This window comes from Tachyglossus aculeatus, chromosome 18, assembly GCF_015852505.1.
Source record: "Tachyglossus aculeatus isolate mTacAcu1 chromosome 18, mTacAcu1.pri, whole genome shotgun sequence".
Classification (NCBI taxonomy): domain Eukaryota; kingdom Metazoa; phylum Chordata; class Mammalia; order Monotremata; family Tachyglossidae; genus Tachyglossus; species Tachyglossus aculeatus.
Window position 1 is genome coordinate 26,483,269 of NC_052083.1, and position 18,101 is coordinate 26,501,369.

General features: G+C 45.0%; 1 protein-coding gene across 1 annotated transcript in view; it reads left to right on the plus strand.

The window, feature by feature from the left end:
- TMEM131 (transmembrane protein 131) overlaps window positions 1-18,101 on the plus strand; it is a 105,011-nt gene that overhangs the window by 44,948 nt on the left and 41,962 nt on the right. The window contains exons 12-19 of the mRNA XM_038760122.1: window positions 3,339-3,400; window positions 6,505-6,613; window positions 8,764-8,872; window positions 11,840-11,993; window positions 12,083-12,253; window positions 13,638-13,748; window positions 14,086-14,220; window positions 15,818-15,922. Coding sequence (XP_038616050.1) covers window positions 3,339-3,400; window positions 6,505-6,613; window positions 8,764-8,872; window positions 11,840-11,993; window positions 12,083-12,253; window positions 13,638-13,748; window positions 14,086-14,220; window positions 15,818-15,922 — 956 coding nt within the window. The remainder of the gene's footprint in view (window positions 1-3,338; window positions 3,401-6,504; window positions 6,614-8,763; window positions 8,873-11,839; window positions 11,994-12,082; window positions 12,254-13,637; window positions 13,749-14,085; window positions 14,221-15,817; window positions 15,923-18,101) is intronic.

Below are 18,101 nucleotides of genomic sequence, written 5' to 3' on the forward strand. Positions count from 1 at the left end.
GCACAAAGATGGTGACCAACCCAATTACCTGGTAATAATAATAATGATGGCATTTGTTAAGCACTTACTATGTGCCAAGCACTGTTCTAAGCACTGGGGTGAACACAGGGTAATCAGGGTGTCCCATTTGGGGCTCACAGTCTTCATCCCCATTTTACAGATGAGGTAACTGAGGTACAGAGAAGTTAAGTGGCTTGCCCAGAGTCGCACAGCTGACAGGTGGCGGTGCCTACCCCAGCACTTAGTATAGTGCCTGGCATGTAGTAAGCATTTAACAGATACCATGTAAAAAGGAATGCTGCCATCACTGTGGATGAAGACACAACTTTTTATTTGCACCTCAGAGATTGAGGGGAGAAATGGGGAGAAGGCAGTTAGGAGATTGTGAGCCCATTGTTGGGTAGGGATTGTCTCTATATGTTGCCGACTTGTATTCCCAAGCGCTCTGCACACAGTAAGCACTCAATAAATACTATTGAATGAATGAATGAGAGTAACAGAGTATTCTCCATGATCAGTGACAAACTTGGAGCCATAGAATGAGAGCACAGTAAAGGAAGGAATACAGTAAAGAAATAAAGGAAGGCAGCCATACTTTAAAGGCCCTACTTGGGGTTTATTTGAGGTTGTGTCATTTTGGTGTTCCAGGTTGATAGTAGGCCAGTTAGCTAAATCTCAACCCCAAAGCAGAGTTCATTATTGTACTGTTAGCCTGTTGCATTGTGCTTCCCAACCTTCGTTACTGTTATTATTATTGTTATATTTAGTGCTTACTCTGTGTCAAACACTTTTCTAAGTGCTGGGGTAGATAGAAGTTAATCAGGTTGGACACAGTCTCTGACCCACATGGGGTTCACTTAAGTAGGAGGAAGAACAGACCTTGAATTCCTATTTCACATATAAAGAAACTGAGGCACAGAGCAGTTAAGTGACTTGCCCAAGGCCACACAGCAGGCAGCTGGCAGAGCTGGGATTAGAACCCAGGTCCTTTGACTCTCAGCGGCCCATGCTCTTTCCACTAGGCTGTACAGCATTGCAGTGTTTGACTTCACCACTTCCGCACCGTGAAATGAATGGGAGCGGGAAGCAGTGTGCCCTAGTGGATAGAGTTTGAACTTAGGAGCCAGATGGTTCCTCTAAACCTGGCTCTGCCACGTATTCAGTCATTCATTCATTCATTCATTCAATTGTATTTATTGAGCGCTTACTGTGTGCAGAGCACTGTACTAAGTGCTTGGGAAGTACAAGTTGGCAACATATAGAGACGGTCCCTACCCAACAGTGGGCTCTCAGTCTAGAAGGGGGAGACAGAGAACAAAACAAAACATATTAACAAAATAAAATAATTAGAATAAATATGTACAAATAATTTATTTTAATAAATTAATAAATTACTCTTTAATAAATTAAAGAGTAATAAATACATACAAACATATACATACACACAGGTGCTGTGGGGATGGGAAAGAGGTAAGGCGGCGGGGAGGGGGAGGAGCAGGAGCGGAAGGAGGGGGCTCAGTCTGGGAAGGCCTCCTGGAGGAGGTGAGCTCTCAGTAGGGCCTTGAAGGGAGGAACAGAGCTAGCTTGGTGGATGTGCGGAGGGAGGGCATTCCAGGCCAGGGGGAGGATGTGGGCCAGGGGTCGACAGTGGGACAGGCGAGACCAAGGCATGGTGAGGAGATTAGCGGCAGAGGAGCGGAGGGTGCGGGCTGGGCTGTAGAAGGAGAGAAGGGAGGTGAGGTGGGTGGGCGAGGTGATGGAGAGCCTTGAAGCCGAGGGTGAGGAGTTTTTACCTGACACTCAGGTTGATTGGTAGCCACTGGAGATTTTTGAGGAGGGGAGTAACATGCCCAGAGCGTTTCTGGAAAAAAGACAATCTGGGCAGTGGCGTGAAGTATGGATTGAAGTGGAGGGAGAGAGGAGGATGGGAGATCAAAGAGGAGGCTGATACAATAATCCAGACGGGATAGGATGAGAGCTTGAATGAGCAGGTTAGCGGTTTGGATGGAGAGGAAAGGGCAGATCTTGGCAATGTTGCGGAGGTGAGACCGGCAGGTTTTGGTGACGGCTTGGATGTGAGGGGTGAATGAGAGAGCGGAGTCGAGGATGACACCAAGGTTGCGGGCTTTTGAGACGGGAAGGATGGTAGTGCCGTCAACAGTGATGGGAAAGTCAGGGAGAGGGCAGGGTTTGGGAGGGAAGACAAAGAGTTCAGTCTTGGACATGTTGAGTTTTAGGTGGTGGGCAGACATCCAGATGGAGATGTCCTGAAGACAGGAGGATATGCGAGCCTGGAGGGAGGGAGAGAGAGCAGGGGCAGAGATGTAGATTTGGGTGTCATCAGCGTAGAGATGATAGTTGAAGCCGTGGGAGCTAATGAGGTCACCAAGGGAGTGAGTGTAGATTGAGAAAAGAAGGGGACCAAGAACTGAACCTTGAGGAACCCCTACAATAAGGGGTTGGGAGTGGGAGGAGAAGCCCGCAAAAGAGACTGAGAATGAACGGCTGGAGAGATAAGAGGAGAACCAGGAGAGGACAGAGTCTGTGAAGCCAAAGTTGGATAGCGTGTTGAGGAGAAGTGGGGGTGGTCCACAGTGTTGAAGGCAGCTGAGAGGTCGAGGAGGATTAGGATAGAGTATGAACCGTTGGATTTGGCAAGCAGGAGGTCATTGGTGACCTTTGAGAGGGCAGTTTCCGTGGAATGTAGGGGACGGAAGCCAGATTGGAGGGGGTCAAGGAGACAGTTGGCATTGATCTGCCATGTAACCTAGGGCAAGTCACTTCACTGCTTGGCGCCTCAGTTTCAACTGCAAAATGGGGATTCAGCATCTCTTCTCCCTTCTACTGGACAGTGAGTCCCATGGGAGATATGATTATCTTGCATTTGCCCCAGCACTTAGAATGGTGCTTGCTTAAACAAATAAAATGGCAAGGCAAAATGTGAAGCCCTCTAGACAAAAAAAAGGGCAAGGCAAAATGTGAAGTCCTCTAGACTGAAAGCTCACTGTTGGTAGGGAATGGCTGTTATATTGTTACATTGTTCTCGCCCAAGTGCTCAATATACTGCTCTGCACGCAGTAAGTGCTCAATAAATGCAATTGACTGACTGACTGAAGCTATAAGCAGTTCTCCAACTAGGAAAGCACTAGCTTTTAAGGGGTGATAGATGAAGTTCTCTGATTCCTATTAGGCTATTGCTGTGTAAAATCTTATGTCCTTTTGAGAGTAAGGTGACTCCTGACTGATTTTATTCCACGTTTTTTTCTTTAAATCTATATGATCAAGTCAATTATTCTAGATAGTGTGTCCTAATTACTGACTTTGTTTTCTTTGAACAGATCTACCGAAAGTTTTAAATCTGCATCTGTTAAATTCAGGAACAAAAGATGTACCTATCACAGTAAGTTCCTATTTTCTAATTTCATGCTTCTTTATTCTGATTTAGGCCAAAAAGCACAAGTTCATTCACAAGTTCAAGGAGGGGTGTGATCTACTATCTAAGTAACAAGAGAAGCAGCGGGGCTTAGTGGATAGAGCATAGGCCTCGGAGTCAGGAGGACCTGGCTTATAGTTCCGGCTCCACCACGTGTCTGCTGTGTGACTTGGCCAAGTCACTTAACTTCTCTGGGCCTCAGTTACCTCATCTATAAAATGGGGATTAAGAGTGTGAGCCCCATGTGGGACAGGGGACTGTCTACTCTTATAACTTGTGCTTAGAACAGTGCTTGGCACACAGTAAGCACTTAATCAGTGCCATTATTATTATTATTATTGTTCCTTAGAATTCTTAGATGAAGGGATTTCCTCTGGTGAATTGTCCCAATATCAGCCTGATCTTTTTCTTAATCACATTTCCTGTAACTTTCATGACTGCATTCATGTAGCGGTTACTAAATGGTAAGCACTTGAGTAGATAGAAGAAGGATTAGATCGGAGATTTATTATTATTATTTAATAATAATGATGGTATTTAAGTGCATATGGGGTGCGAAGCACAGCTTAAGGGTAGATTGAGGATAAGGTAGGGATTGTCTCTATTTGTTGCCGAATTGTACTTTCCAAGCACTTAGTACAGTGCTCTGCACACAGTAAGCTTTCAAAAAATACGATTCAGTGAATAATCGACTGATACAGTCCTTGTCCCGCGTGTCCTGTTCCTGTCCCACAGGGGAGGGAGAACAGGTATTGAACCCCCATTTTACAGTTTGAGGAAACTGAGGTACAGAGAAGTTAAGTGATTAGCCCAAGGTCACACAGCAGGCAGAGCCAGGATTAGAACCCAGGTCCTCTGACTCCCAGGACGGTGCTCTGTCCACCAGGCCAATTTGCTTTCCATTTGGGGTTATTGTCTATTTGATATGGCTTTTGGTGCTGACCACCTAGTATTCCATTGTTAAAACGGATTTTTCTTTCTCGGATAAGTTTTACCAAGATGATCTAGTACAGTGCTCCGTCTTTCACTCCCTAGGCAGCAAACACATTCATTTACGATTCTTCATTTGTCATGTTGATGCTTTGTCTTCTTCGTTTCTGTTCTAATGGGCAAAGGAGTGCATGGAGGTGTTTTGAGAAGACAGGTTTTGAGTACTTACAATATTTAGCATTTCCTATATGCCAGAATGCTGGGGTAGACAGTGATAAAGTGATGGGACAATTCCAATCCATCTGTAGGTTTAGCTGGACAGACTCAGAAGGGCTAAGTAGCGTTTTACAAGGTCCGACTCGGTGCTTGCGACTGCAGGGAAATCCCTAGCCTCAAGCCCCACCTAGCTTGTCCAGTTGGAAGTGGGCAAAGTGGAGATTCCTCACTGTGTCTCCTGAGCAGAGCCTGCCTGGTGCTCACCTATGCTTTCTGTCCCTCCTACCTCTCTCCTCACCATTTGGAGTCTCTCCCCCTCCCCAGGCCTGCTGGCCTGACTCCAGGCCACATGCACACACACTCCTCCCTCTCACCCTCTCCTCTTGCCCTCTCCCCCTCTGTCTCCTCTCCCCCTCTGTCTCCTCTCCCCCTCTGTCTCCTCTCCCCCTCTGTCTCCTCTCCCCCGCTGTATCCTCTCCCCTGCTGTCTCCTCTCCCCCTCTGTCTCCCCTCCCCATCTTGGTGCCCCATGCTGTCCCAATGATCTTGGGAGACGAGCCACAGGGCCCCACATTGGCCATGTGGGTCTTCGGAGAAGACTCCCAAGCCAGAAATGTGGGCCAACCAGAGTGACTTGACTTCTTAGTGTCAGGAGCACACCCACCAGAGCTCACAGGCGGGTGGATGAGGGGTTGACCCTGAGATGAAGGATCGATCCTGGGAACGGGGAAACAACGGTGGTTTCTATCTGTCAGCGGAGAACTGATATGCGAAGGCAGGAAAAAACTGCAGACCAGTTCTCCTCACGTCGAGCGGTCAGAGATCGAGTTGTGGCGTCTTCTCCAAATACGAAGGACTACTGTATATGCAAGTTGAGTGGCCAATGGAAGGTTCTTGATCTTAAGGGCATGGATGCTGTCAGCCTAAACTGCACCACGAAAATCCACGAACTCACAGAAAGCTTCGGTTAGCAAAAACTTCCACGGGCTCTCCTGCTTCCAGTCAGCCGACACCCAGGGCTACGGGGAAGAACTTGGGGAAGGTGCTGCGGAAGGGTCGCTTGCTAGCCAGTCAGTGGTATTTGAGCACTTTCTGCATACAGAGTACTGTGTTAATGGCTCAGGGGAAGACGGAGCAACCGAGTTGGCATGGGTGATCTTGCCCCACGAGGAGCTTACAGTTTAGAGAGGGAGACTGATGTTAAAGTAGACCATGTCTATCTCGTTTTGGAAGAGGGCTTGATGTTGATGATTTGGATTAGTGTCAGCTGAGCAAAAAATCTTTCAGTTGTTGCAACCGGTCCAGTTTCTTAATGCTGTCAACATTGGAAGCAGACATCTTTTTCCCCTCTCTTGTCCTTTCATTCAAGACTATTTGAGTACGTAGTTTGTGGACACTATACTAGGTGCTTGCAAGAAGACAATATGGCACCATTCCTGCCCTCATGAATCTTCTCATCTCATGAGGCGAGGGGGTGGGGGAGGAACTTACGTTTTGGTAGTAATAGCAAGAGCAGGAAGCAAAAATAGTGAATCTGTTGAATACTTAGTTCTGCCATAACATGTGTTTTCAACATAAATTTGGACTAGAACGGTGCTAGGGAATAAAGGAACATGCATTTTTCCAATGACGTGAGCCAGAGAGGGCTTGCTTTGTAGTGCATTATCAGAAAGAGTTGGGAACTGTGCGTCTTCAGGGTGAGTTTTCCTCAGCGGGATGCCTCAGAAGAACATAGCCTTCACGTTTCTTAGGAGAAGTGAGTGTGCATGGTTCTGTATGAATCCCACAGAGAGAGAGATAGTTAAGTGGTAAAGGTGGTCATATGTACAGAAGTGCTGAAAAAAGGTCGGCATGGCAACTGGGAAATTAATTGCAAAGCCTTCTTTCTCTGAGCCAAAATAAGCCTAACCTCTTCTTTCTGTTCAGAGTGTGAGACCGACACCACAAAATGAAGCTATAACTGTACACTTTAAACCGATTACATTGCAAGCTTCAGAAAGTAAATATACCAAAGTTGCGAGCATTAGCTTTGATGGTGAGTATTCCTCTTAAAATTCTAGTTCTACATAGAGAATGTTTCTTATGCGATGGATTCCAAGAGGGTTTTCATTAATGCTGCTCAGGCTAACGTGTAAACGCTTTGTGAACGAATCTTGCTCTTTCTGGTCTGAACTCACAGTTCAGCTTGGCTTGGGAATGTGGCAGTCTCATTCTTGACCAAAAATAACAATCCAGAGACTTAGGTGCAACGTGTACATGCTCTTGGGAAATGAAACAGTTCTTAGCAATACACCTCTATTTGGAACAAAGAGAAATAGCAGTATGTTGATAGCCATCTAAACACTCTGGCCCTTTTGAATTCTGCAGTTAAGGCTCATTTGTCAGACCCTACTAGTCCAAAACGCAGGGTGCTTTCCCTACACTGGCATCCAGTTTGGTGTGAACCAATCTACACCTGTGGCTAAGATGGCCTATTCACTAGCCACAGGAGACCATGTAGAGAGGCAGAGGGACTCGGCTGGAGAGGAAGCAAGGTAGTGGAAAAGACACAGAGCACTTCCTGTCTGCCCATCTTCCCCATAGATCTCACAAAGTAGTCAAAAGACAGAACTGAAGCAGTATCACAACTGGGGCGAGAAGCAGAGCTCGGGCTTGGGAGTCGGACGTCGTGGCTTCTAGTCCCGGCTCCGCCACTTGTCAGCTATGTGACTTTGGGCAGGTCACTTCACTTCTCTGTGCCTCAGTTACCTCATCTGTAAAATGGGGATTAAAACTGTGAGCTCCACGTGGGACAACCTGATTACCTTGTATCTACCCCAGTGCTTAGAACAGTGGTTGGCACATAGTAAGCGCTTAACAAATACCATCATCATCAATTACACTGACAGAGGCATTAGATCTCGAACACATTTGGATGCCTCTTCAATACTGAGCACTTTTAATGTATTAAAAATGTATTTACTATGTGTCAGGCACTGTACTAAACTCTGGGCTAGATACAGGTTAATCAGGTTGGACAGAGTCCATGTCCCTCATGGGGCTCCAAGTCTTAATACCCATTTGGCAGATGAGATAACTGAGGCACAGAGAAGTGAGTGACTTGCCCAAGGTCACAGAGCAGACAAGTGATGATGATGATGATGGTAATAATAATAATAATGATGGTGTTTAAGTGCTTACTATGTGCCAAGCACTGTTCTAAGCGCTGGAGGGGATACAAGGTCATCAGGTTGTCCCACGTGGGGCTCACAGTCTTCATCACCATTTTACAGATGAGGTAACTGAGGCGCAGAGAAGTGAAGTGACTTGCCTGAAGTCACACAGCTGACAAGTGGTGGAATCGGGATTAGAACCCATGACCTGATTCCCAAGCCCAGGCTCTTTCCACTGAGCCACACTGCTTCTCTTGCCCCAAGTCACACAGCTGACAAGTTCATTCAGTAATATTTATTGAGCGCTTACTGTGTGCAGAGCACTGTACTAGCGCTTGGGAAGTACAATTAAGCAACAAATAGACAATCCCTGCCCACAATGAGCTCACAGTCTAAAATTGACAGTCACGATTAGAACCCAGTTCCTTCTGACTCTCAGGCCCATGCTCTATCCATTAGACCATGCTGTTTCACTTTTCCTTTACTTCTCTATATTATTTCCCAAGTAACCTGCTTTTGAAAATGCACATATTGTTTAGAGACAAGTGAAACAGAATTTCCATGGCAAAACGGGAACGTTGTAGGTGTGTTAACTCCAGTTAATTGAAGTCCTTAGCTGTTTATTCAAAATATCACCCCCCAATTTGTTTACTGACATGGGCCTTTGTTTCCCTCCTGGAGGGAGAAGACAAGATATGACTCTGGTGTAGCATGGGGTAAAATCCCCCAAGACAAATGAGTGGTCAGAAGCGGGAAAGCCAAGCCACACAATCTTCTTGGGTTACTCGTTCGTGTGCTACTGCTTATGCGGTTTATGAAAGCCAAGAGATTCTTTCTGTAGGAAAAAGTGGAGTTCCATTCCTAGTCTTGCTTATCAGCAAACTAATATCTTGCCCGCCAAACAGCAGTTCCTTAAGGAGGCTAATTGCCCATGTGTGATATGAGTGGAAGAGCCTACATTTCATTCCCTGAAAACAAACTTCACTGATATGCTTGCCAATCAACTGGTTTGTCACTTTCTTGTTCATTTCAGCATCAAAAGCAAAAAGACCATCTCAATTTTCTGGAAAAATAACAGTTAAGGCGAAAGAGAAGAGTTACTCGAAGCTCGAAATTCCCTATCAGGCAGATGTATTAGATGGGTAAGTTTCGGTTTGTTTTTAAAGTCTCTTAAATCCAATTTCTTAAGTTAATCGTTTAGCAGGTTCTTATTTCATTTATCACCTCCAAGTGAAGGTAGTAAGGTCACTTTCTAGATGGAGGTAAAAACTTATCATTCCACCGTCAGTCTGTTATCATCATTAAAGTCATTCATCCAGAAGCACTTCTGTGAGATGTTGTGAGTTTCTTAAAGGACATAAGCAAGTGAGGCCCCTTTGGCAAGTTATTTCTAATATTTTTCCTTTAAAGACTTCACAGTTATTACATGTAATGACTTGTGTAAGTTGTACCTTACGATAAGTAGAAAGGTGGTCTTTTCACCTGCACTTATGGATTCTCCTCCCTGGTTAGGATTTTTGACATACAGAGTCGCTGCTTTGTATCCAGTGCTTAGAACAGTGCCCAGCGCTTAGAACAGTGCTTTGCACATAGTAAGCGCTTAACAAATGCCATCATTATTATTATCTAGGCACTATTACCTGGAGTAACTACCATATTTACTCCTCTAATTACCTAGTTTCTGTCTTTGGCACAAGTTTTGCAAACCATGGGTTATAAAACTCACATCTGGCCGGAAGATCTTAAGCACCCTTTGGGCATGGAGTGTTGTTGTTTGCTCTCCCAAGCGTTTAGTACAGTGCTCTGCACACAATATGCACTCGAATACTATTGCTTGAAAAGGAGGGGAGATGGAAGAGAAGAGTAAGAGGATGTTTACTGGTCCACCTCTTACTGGTCTTGGCAGTGCTCTAGACCCACATATGCTAGATATTCAGTGAATTCCACTTCCTCTCACAAAATTTACACCTCTCAGTGAGGAAACCTCCTCTCCATGTTTGCCCAAACCTGCAGCGTTGGCACGTTCTGACCCACCTCTCCTTCCTAGCCCCACTTCAGAAAATAAGCCTTCTTCCTTAGGTCGGGCAGGGGGAGGGCAAATTACGCAGTGGAGAAAATCCCACCAGTCAGTATGGTAAGTCATCTTTTGCTCCTGTTGATAACTTCCTGTGAGGCTCGCTGTCCAACGGCATTTGACCCGGTGAAATTCTTACTGTCAGGGTTGACGAGAATTAGATTCAGATGGGGTTGAGCCCTCATCTCATTCATTCATTCATTCAATCATATTTATTGAGCGCTTACTGTGTGCAGAGCACTGTACTAAGCGCTTGGGATGTACAAGTTGGCAACATATAGAGACGGTCCCTAACCAACAGCGGGCTCACAGTCTAGAAGGGGGAGGCAGACAACAAAACAAAACATATTAACAAAATAAAATAAATAGAACAAAAATGTACAAGCAAAATAGATAGAGCAATAAATACGTACAAGCATATATATATATATACAGGTGCTGTGGGGAGGGGAAGGAGGCAGGGCTGGGGGGATGGGGAGGAGGAGAGGAAAAAAGGGGGCTCAGTTAGGTAGGGCTAGGTCACCTGGTGGTCATCAAGGTAGACTTCCTCTTTCTGCTAAAGGAATCTGAGGGCAATCTGAAGCTCCCCAAGGAATAATAATCATCATATAAATGGTATTTGTTAAGTGCTTACTATGTGCCAGGCACTGTACTAAGCACCGGGATGGATACAAGCAAATCGGGCTGGGCGCAGTCCTTGTCCCGCATAGGGCTCACAGTCTCCACCCCCATTTTACAGATGAGGTAACTGAGGCACAGAGAAGTGACTTGCCTAAGGCCACACAGCAGACAGTCTAGCCTGTAGTCCCACCCCTTCCTTCTGGGCAGACACTCCCTGCCGAGGATCTGGGCCTTGGCAAACTAGCCTGGCACTAGAGAAGGACATACCAGTGCAGAGTCAAGTCTCCCTGCTGGTTTGCTAGTCTAATTCTGCTGGCTTCTGATCATGCCCATGTGACCTCATTTGGCTCCAGAGACTCTCAATTAGAGGAGCAGTGAGGCCTAGTGGCTAGAACCTGGGCCTGGGAGTCAGAAGGACCTGGGTTCAAATCCCAGCTCAGTCGCTTGTCTGCTGTATGACCCTAGGCAAGTCACTTTCATTCACTCGTATTTCCTGAATGCCATGGTCCTTGTCCCACAGTCATTCAACAGCACCAGAGGAGCGGACTGTGCGGGCCAGTATATAGAAGGACAGAAGGGAGGTGAGGTAGGAGGGGGCAACTTCACTTCTCTGGGTCTCAGTTATCTCATCTGTAAAATGGGAATCCACTGCCTTTTCTCCCTCCTGCTTAGACTGTGAGCCCCACGTGGGACAGGGATTGGGTCTGGCCCGATCATCTTGTACATACCCCAGCACTTAGAACTACTTGATTTCACGATGCCTCATGTCACTCTTCTTTATTTTTCCCACTTCTAGACTGTAAGCACGTTGTGGGCAGGGAAGGTGTCTGTTCATTGTATTTTACTCTCCCGAACACTTAGTATAGTCCTGTGCACACAGTAAGCGCTCAATAAATATGATGGAATGAATGAATCTTTCCGCCCCTCCTCGGGAGACTTCCGGAATGAAGCTGTTCACAGCAGTTCTGACTCCCTAGGGCCTCTGGGACGGAACTTTCCTTCTGACGGTCAGTCAATCAATCGATATTCATTGAGTGCTTACCGTGTGCAGAGCACCACTTAGGAGGATTCAGTCCAACAGAATTAGCAGACATGTTCCCTGCCCATCGTGCTGACTGTCTAGAGATCGGTCAGAACCAAGTACTGAGGCTGACTCATCCATCTGTTAGGGGCAGAATGATGAACGAGGAAAAATCACGAGCATCTTGTCTTGACAGTCATCCCTATCACAGTCCACTTGTCCGTAGACGCAAGAGAAACCTTTACCAAGTAGCTCTGACCACATTTTCCATTCCAGCAGATTTTTGGGCTACTGTCTGCGACTCTTTCATTCCATATTATTACTGCCTGCGAGGCACTGTCCAGAGATCAAAAGGAAAGAGCTGATCCCGTCTTACTTTTGCTTTGGAAATAGGTATCTGGGATTCGATCACGCCGCTACATTATTTCACATCCAGGACAGACCCTCCAACCCTATCGAAAGACCCATCTACCTGACGAACACTTTCAGTTTTGCCATCCTCATTCATGATATCTTGTTACCTGAGGAAGCCAGAATTATGTTCCAAGTGAGTCTGTGCTCATCAGAGTTCGGGGTTTTCTTCCTAATTGGAATCCAAAGAGGGACTGCTAATACTTTGCTCTTTCTGCCGCCTAGGTACAGAACTTCAGCAAGCCTGTCCTAATTCCTCCAAATGAATCCAGATCGATTTTCACTTTGTTTTTCATCCCTTCTTCCTCCTCCATTCACATTGACAACAATATCTTACTTATTACCAATGCATCAAAATTCCACTTACCTGTACGGGCATACACAGGCTTTTTGGAAGTAAGTATCTTCTTTTCCTTGGAGATTTCAAGTCCTGTAAAGCAACGTGGCCTAGCGAAAAGAGCACGGGCCTGGGAGAAGGGGTCTGTCACTTGTCTGCCGTGTGACCTTTGGCGTGTGTTTTTTTTTAAATGGTATTTGTAAAGCCCTTCCTATGTGCCAGGCACGTAGTAGATACAAGATAATGAAGTTGGACACAGTCCATGTCCCACATTCCTTCAGTCGTATTTATTGAGTGCTTATTGAGAGCAATACAAATGGAGATAATCCCTACCCAGCAATGGGCTCACAGTCTTAATCCCCTTTTTGCAGATGAGGTAAGAGGCACAGAGAAGTTAAGTACTTGCCCAGAGTCACAGAGAAGATAATTGGCAGAGACGGGATTAGAACCCAGGTCCTCTGACTCACAGGCCTGTGCTCCTTCCATTTGACCACCTTGCCTCTCACTTCTCTGAACTCCAGTTTCCTCATCTGTAAAATGAGGATTAAATCCTCCTCCATCCTTACTAGGTTGTGAGCCCCTTGTGGGACAAGGACCATGTCTTCCTTGATTGAAGCAGTGTGGCTTAGTGGCAAGAGCACGGGCTTGGGAGTCAGAGGTTGTGGGTTCTAATCCGTCCTCGGCAACTCGTCAGCTGTATGATTTTGGGCAAGTCATGTAACTTCTTTGTCTCAGTTACCTCATCTGTAAAATGGGAGTTAAGTCTGTAAGCCCCAGGTGGGACAACCTGATTACCTTGTGCCTGTCCCAGTGCTTAGAACACTGCTTGGCACGTAGTAAGCGCTTAACAAATACCATCATCATTATTATTATTATCTCGTATCTACCCCAGCATTTAATACAGTGCTTGGCACATAGTAAATGCTTAATAAGTACCGTAATAATTATTAATAATGCATATCTTAGCTAAATGGATCAAGGAGAGCAAATTCCCATTTCACTTTGGCATACGTGTTCTCGGGCTTGGCTTTTCGAAGGAGAGGTTGTGAGTTCTTTGCACTCAGTAAGTGCTCAATAAATGCTGTTGAGTGAATGGAGTCTGAGGCCTTCTCATCTATACTCTTGCAATCTTATATCACTTGGTTATAAGATCGCACAATCGGTGTGTTTGCTATTTTGGATTGGCTTCTTCCTCAGAGGTCTCTTGGCCTGTCCTAGTGTTGATACTCTTATCTTAATCACGATTATTCTAGATTATTTTAGACTGTGAGCCCACTGTTGGGTAGGGACTGTCTCTATATGTTGCCAATTTGTACTTCCCAAGCGCTTAGTACAGTGCTCTGCACACAGTAAGTGCTCAATAAATATGATTGATGATGATGATGATGATTCTGTGAGCAGTTCACTTCTATGGATTTGTTCATTCTTTTTGTTTTTTTCCAGTACTTTGTAGTTCACCCCCGAGTGGAACAGCCTTTCATAGATTTTGGCATATTGAGTGCTTCAGCAGCAAGTCATATTTTATTTGCAGTCTTTAACAGCAATCCAATTGAGGTAAAGGACCATGTTTTCCCATCTCTTTTTGTTTATCCCTAGCTACCAGAGCTTACTTAATTTTCCTCATTTTCTCTTCTCCCACTCCCTTCTGCATCACCCTTCCACATGGATTTCCACGTCCACCCTCCAACTCTCAGCTTTAGAACACTTGTGTACATATCCGTAATTTGTTTATATTAATGCCCGTCTCCTCTGCTTGGTAAGCTCCTTATGGGCAGGGAATGTGTCTGCGAACTCTTATCATTTTGTACTCTCTCAGGTGCTTAGTACAGCGTTCTGCCCACAGCAAATGCTCAATAAATATTATCGATCCTTTTTCCTTTTTTCCCCCCAGTTGGCGATAAAAGGTTGGCATGTTATCGGTGACGGTTTGACAGTAGAACTCTTAGCTTCTGAGAGGGGCAACAGAACGGCAATAGATGCAAGAGTACCGGAACTCGTAGACGCTTCTGCTTCAGCTCAATCATCAGTAAGTTGCTTAATGGGTGGCCTCTGTGAACTAGAGAATTTTTGCCAAATTAAAACCAAAAGTGCGCATTTGGCCAACTTCTGCTGTAGGGAAGCAAAAGTGGAATGAGGTTTGGTTTGAGCTGAAAAACCCTCTTCTCCTTGGCTCCCTCTCTCTTCTGCGTCGTCTCTGCGCTTGGATCTGTGACCTGAGGGCATTCGATACTTTACCGTCAACTCCACAGCACTTAGTCTTTAAGTCATACATTATAAAGTATTTATATTAATGTTGGCCTTCCCCTCTAGACTCTAAGTTCATCGTGGGCAGGGAACATGCCTGCCAACTCTTTTGAATTGTGCTCTCCCAAGTGCTTAGTACATCGTTCTGCACACAGTGTTCAATAAATACCCTTGATTGGCAGCCAAATATGTGCTTGGCACAATGGCAAAAGGTTGAGGAAACCTGGATTCACTCATTCATTCCATCGTATTTATTGAGCGCTTACTGTGCACAAAGCACTGTACCAATCTCTTGGGAGAATATAGTACAACGACAGATACATTCCCTGCCCACAGTGAACTCACAGAGTAGAGGGGGAGACCGATATTAATATAGATAAATAAATGACAGATATATTCACATGTGCTGTGGGGCTGGAGGGAGGATGAATGAACAGAGCAAGCCAGGGCAAAGCAGAAGAGAGTGGGAGAAGAGGAGAGGAGGGCTTAGTCAAGGAAGGCTTCTTGGAGGAGATGTGCCTTCAATAACGCTTTGAAGTTGGGGAGAGTAATCATCTGTCTATGAGGAGGGAGGGCATTCCAGGCCAGAGGTATGATGTTGGCGAGAGGTCGGTGGTGAGATGGACGAGATCGAGGTACAGTGAGAAGGTTAGCTTTAGCGGAACCAAGTGTGCCGATAAGTTTGGAAATTTGAAGCCTAGAAAAGGAAACCACCTTCTTTCTGTTCATAGATGGCACTACCTGCTTGTTAACTCTTTGTACTCCAGACCGTAGTAGACCCTAGAGTGCTTAGTACAGTTCTCTGCACACAGTTAGCACTCAATAAATATGACAGTGAATGAATGAATGAATGAAGAACCCAGTTGGCAAGGGTGGGTGAAAGTGATGGGCATAGCACAAACCACTACCACTCTAATCGAGTCTTTCACGGAGTTTCTCCATCGTGATGCCTTCTAGACTGAGTCACGTTCTTTGTTGTCTTCTTGTATTGTACTCCTTAGTGCTTAGCACAATGCTCTGCACACAATAAATGTGCAGTAAATACCAGTGATTGATTAGCAGGGATTACATACTAACGCTTTTATACTCTCAAGCGACCGGTACAATGATCTGCAACGAGTAAGTGCTGAATTCGGTTCCAAGTGCTTAGTACAGTACTCTGCCCACAGTAAGTGCTCAATAAATACGATTGAAGGAATGAAATTCAGCTCATTGAGATGTTCCCAGTAGTTGCTCAAATGTGGCAAAGACTGACTAAAGCGTGGAAGGGAACGCTGAGAGAATTTTCAAGGTTCCCATCTAGTCATGATATTTCACATGCAGGCTCCTCGATGCTATGGAAATTGCATGACATTATGTTGGGCTTCTACCACTTACAGGTTATATTAGCTTCTGGTTACTTTGCTGTGTTCAGAGTCAAATTAATTGCCAAAGACCTGGAAGGAATTCATGATGGAGCCGTACAGATAACAACAGATTTTGAGGTACTCTGTCTTTTCGATTAATTTTATCATGACTCTTTTTTTTAACCCAGAGTATTAGAGGTCTTTGAAGTTGCCCTTAATATGGAAAGGGGGAGATATTTGTACTGTCATTGGGAACGTTGGAGCTGACTTTCATTTTGAATCATTGCCCAACGTCTGGCTTCAAACCTCTGAGAAGATCTAAGGACCCCTCCAAGCCCTCTGCATGGATTTATTTGTGGTTTGTTTGTGACTTTTTCCATAAAAGTGTTTTTGATGGAGTCACGTTTATGGCTTTCAAATGGCCTGGTGATGGTATTTAGGTCTTCATGCCTGAAGCAAGCTATAAGGTTTCATTTTCCATTCCCAGAATCCCAAACAAGTAGAACTAATGTTAGAATAAGTCTTTTTTGTGTCAGTTAATGAAAACAAGTCTCTCCCATCTTTGAAGACTTCCAGTATAGCAGCTTTCTCATGACCATCCTAGCCAGACTGTGAAAGAACTACATCGGGAAGCTAGCCAATAATAAAGAGCTGTCTGCATAATATAGTCCTAGTAACTTTTAAAACTCCATCTGCCTTGGCTTTGAATGCTGAGGTACAGCACTGACCAAATTGGTTAATGGATTTTTTTAAAATATGGCAGTATGTTTTAAATCAGGTCCCTTTCTCAAGATCAAGTCTGTTTCTGGTTCTTAAGCACATTCAAAGTTCTTTGCATCATGCTTACACCTGGAGTCTGTGGTGTTCTGGTTTCCTTTGTAATGTTTCACCCCAGCTTCCCTGTTATCGTCAAGAGTTCGGCAAGGAGTTCTGAACCCCAGTTGCTGTGGGAGAGTACAAAAGATGAAACAAATACTTGCCTACCTTGAATGACCCTATAATAGGAAGCCGTGAAGCAGAAAAAGAATCCTAACATTCAAGCCAAACAAAGGTGGAAGGGTTCAGGCAAACAGATGTTGTAAATTTTCAGGCTTAACCTTGGTCCCAGGCCCATCAGAAAAACCAGACCAGAAGGTAGAGGTCATCAAAAAGCACCTTTCTGTCATGGTTCTTGGGATGTCTTCCTCCCGACTGGCTGCCCCCTTCCCTCTGAGAGTGAGGAATATGGAAATTTGAAGCCGAAAAACTTCAAAACCTTTGCTGTGGTTGTAGCGTTAAACCTGACTGCTAAGGAATGGCACAAGCCCAGCTTGACACACCCGCTTCCACGGGGCAGACCAGAAATCTCTGTTTGGCTCTTACTGCTCCACAGCCCCCCCCCCCCCCCCCCCCCAAGCCCCCCCCAAAAATAAAGAGCTTGAAGCGGTCAAGATATGAAAATAATTGTAATCATTGTGGTATTTGTTAAGCACTTATTATGTGCCCAGCACTTTACTAAGTGCTGGGGAGGATACAACCTAATCAGGTTGGACACATTCCCTGTTAATAATAATAACAATAATGATGGTATTTGTTAAATTCTTACTCTGTGCCAAGCACTGTTCTAAGCACTGGCGTAGATACATGGTAATCAGGTTTCTCCCATGTGGGGCTCATGGTCTCATTCCCCGTTTTACAGATGAGGTAACTGAGGTACAGAGAAGTTAATTGGCTTGCCCAAAGTCTCACAACTGACACGTGGCAGAGCCGGGATTAGAGCCTTCCGACTCCCAGGCTCTCTCTCTATCACTATGTCATGCTGCTTTTCTCGGCCATGTAGGGTAATTCCTTAAGCCTAAGGTAGCTTATTCTATAAAGACAAAAACAAAAGTACCGGGAATTGAAGTGAATACTGATCCCAGGACTGGGAAAAATTAATCCAGGAAAGCTTGGTGCAGAAAGTGGCTTTTAGTGACTGCTAGATTGCTTTAAGATTATAGTTGAGTGACTGAATTTTAAGCGGCCAAAGACCTCTATTTTAAATTTGGGGGAAAGGAAGTAACTAAATTAGATATACACTCGAGGAAAGTAGACTTTGGGATGACAGGAACAACACTTTATTGAAGTTTTGTATTTTATACCATTTCCCCTCCCTTTCTTTTCTCCTAACCTTCATGGGGGGAAAAAAACACCTCAATATATAGTGAAAAGTCGTTTTAGCCTAATTTGTCTTTTCTGGTAAGCACCGCTGTACAGTTAATTCACAGGAGGGTCTGTGTGATTTAGGTGTATGTGGCGCGTTTGTTTCTGCCTGTAAAAGTCCAGTTGCATTTTAATG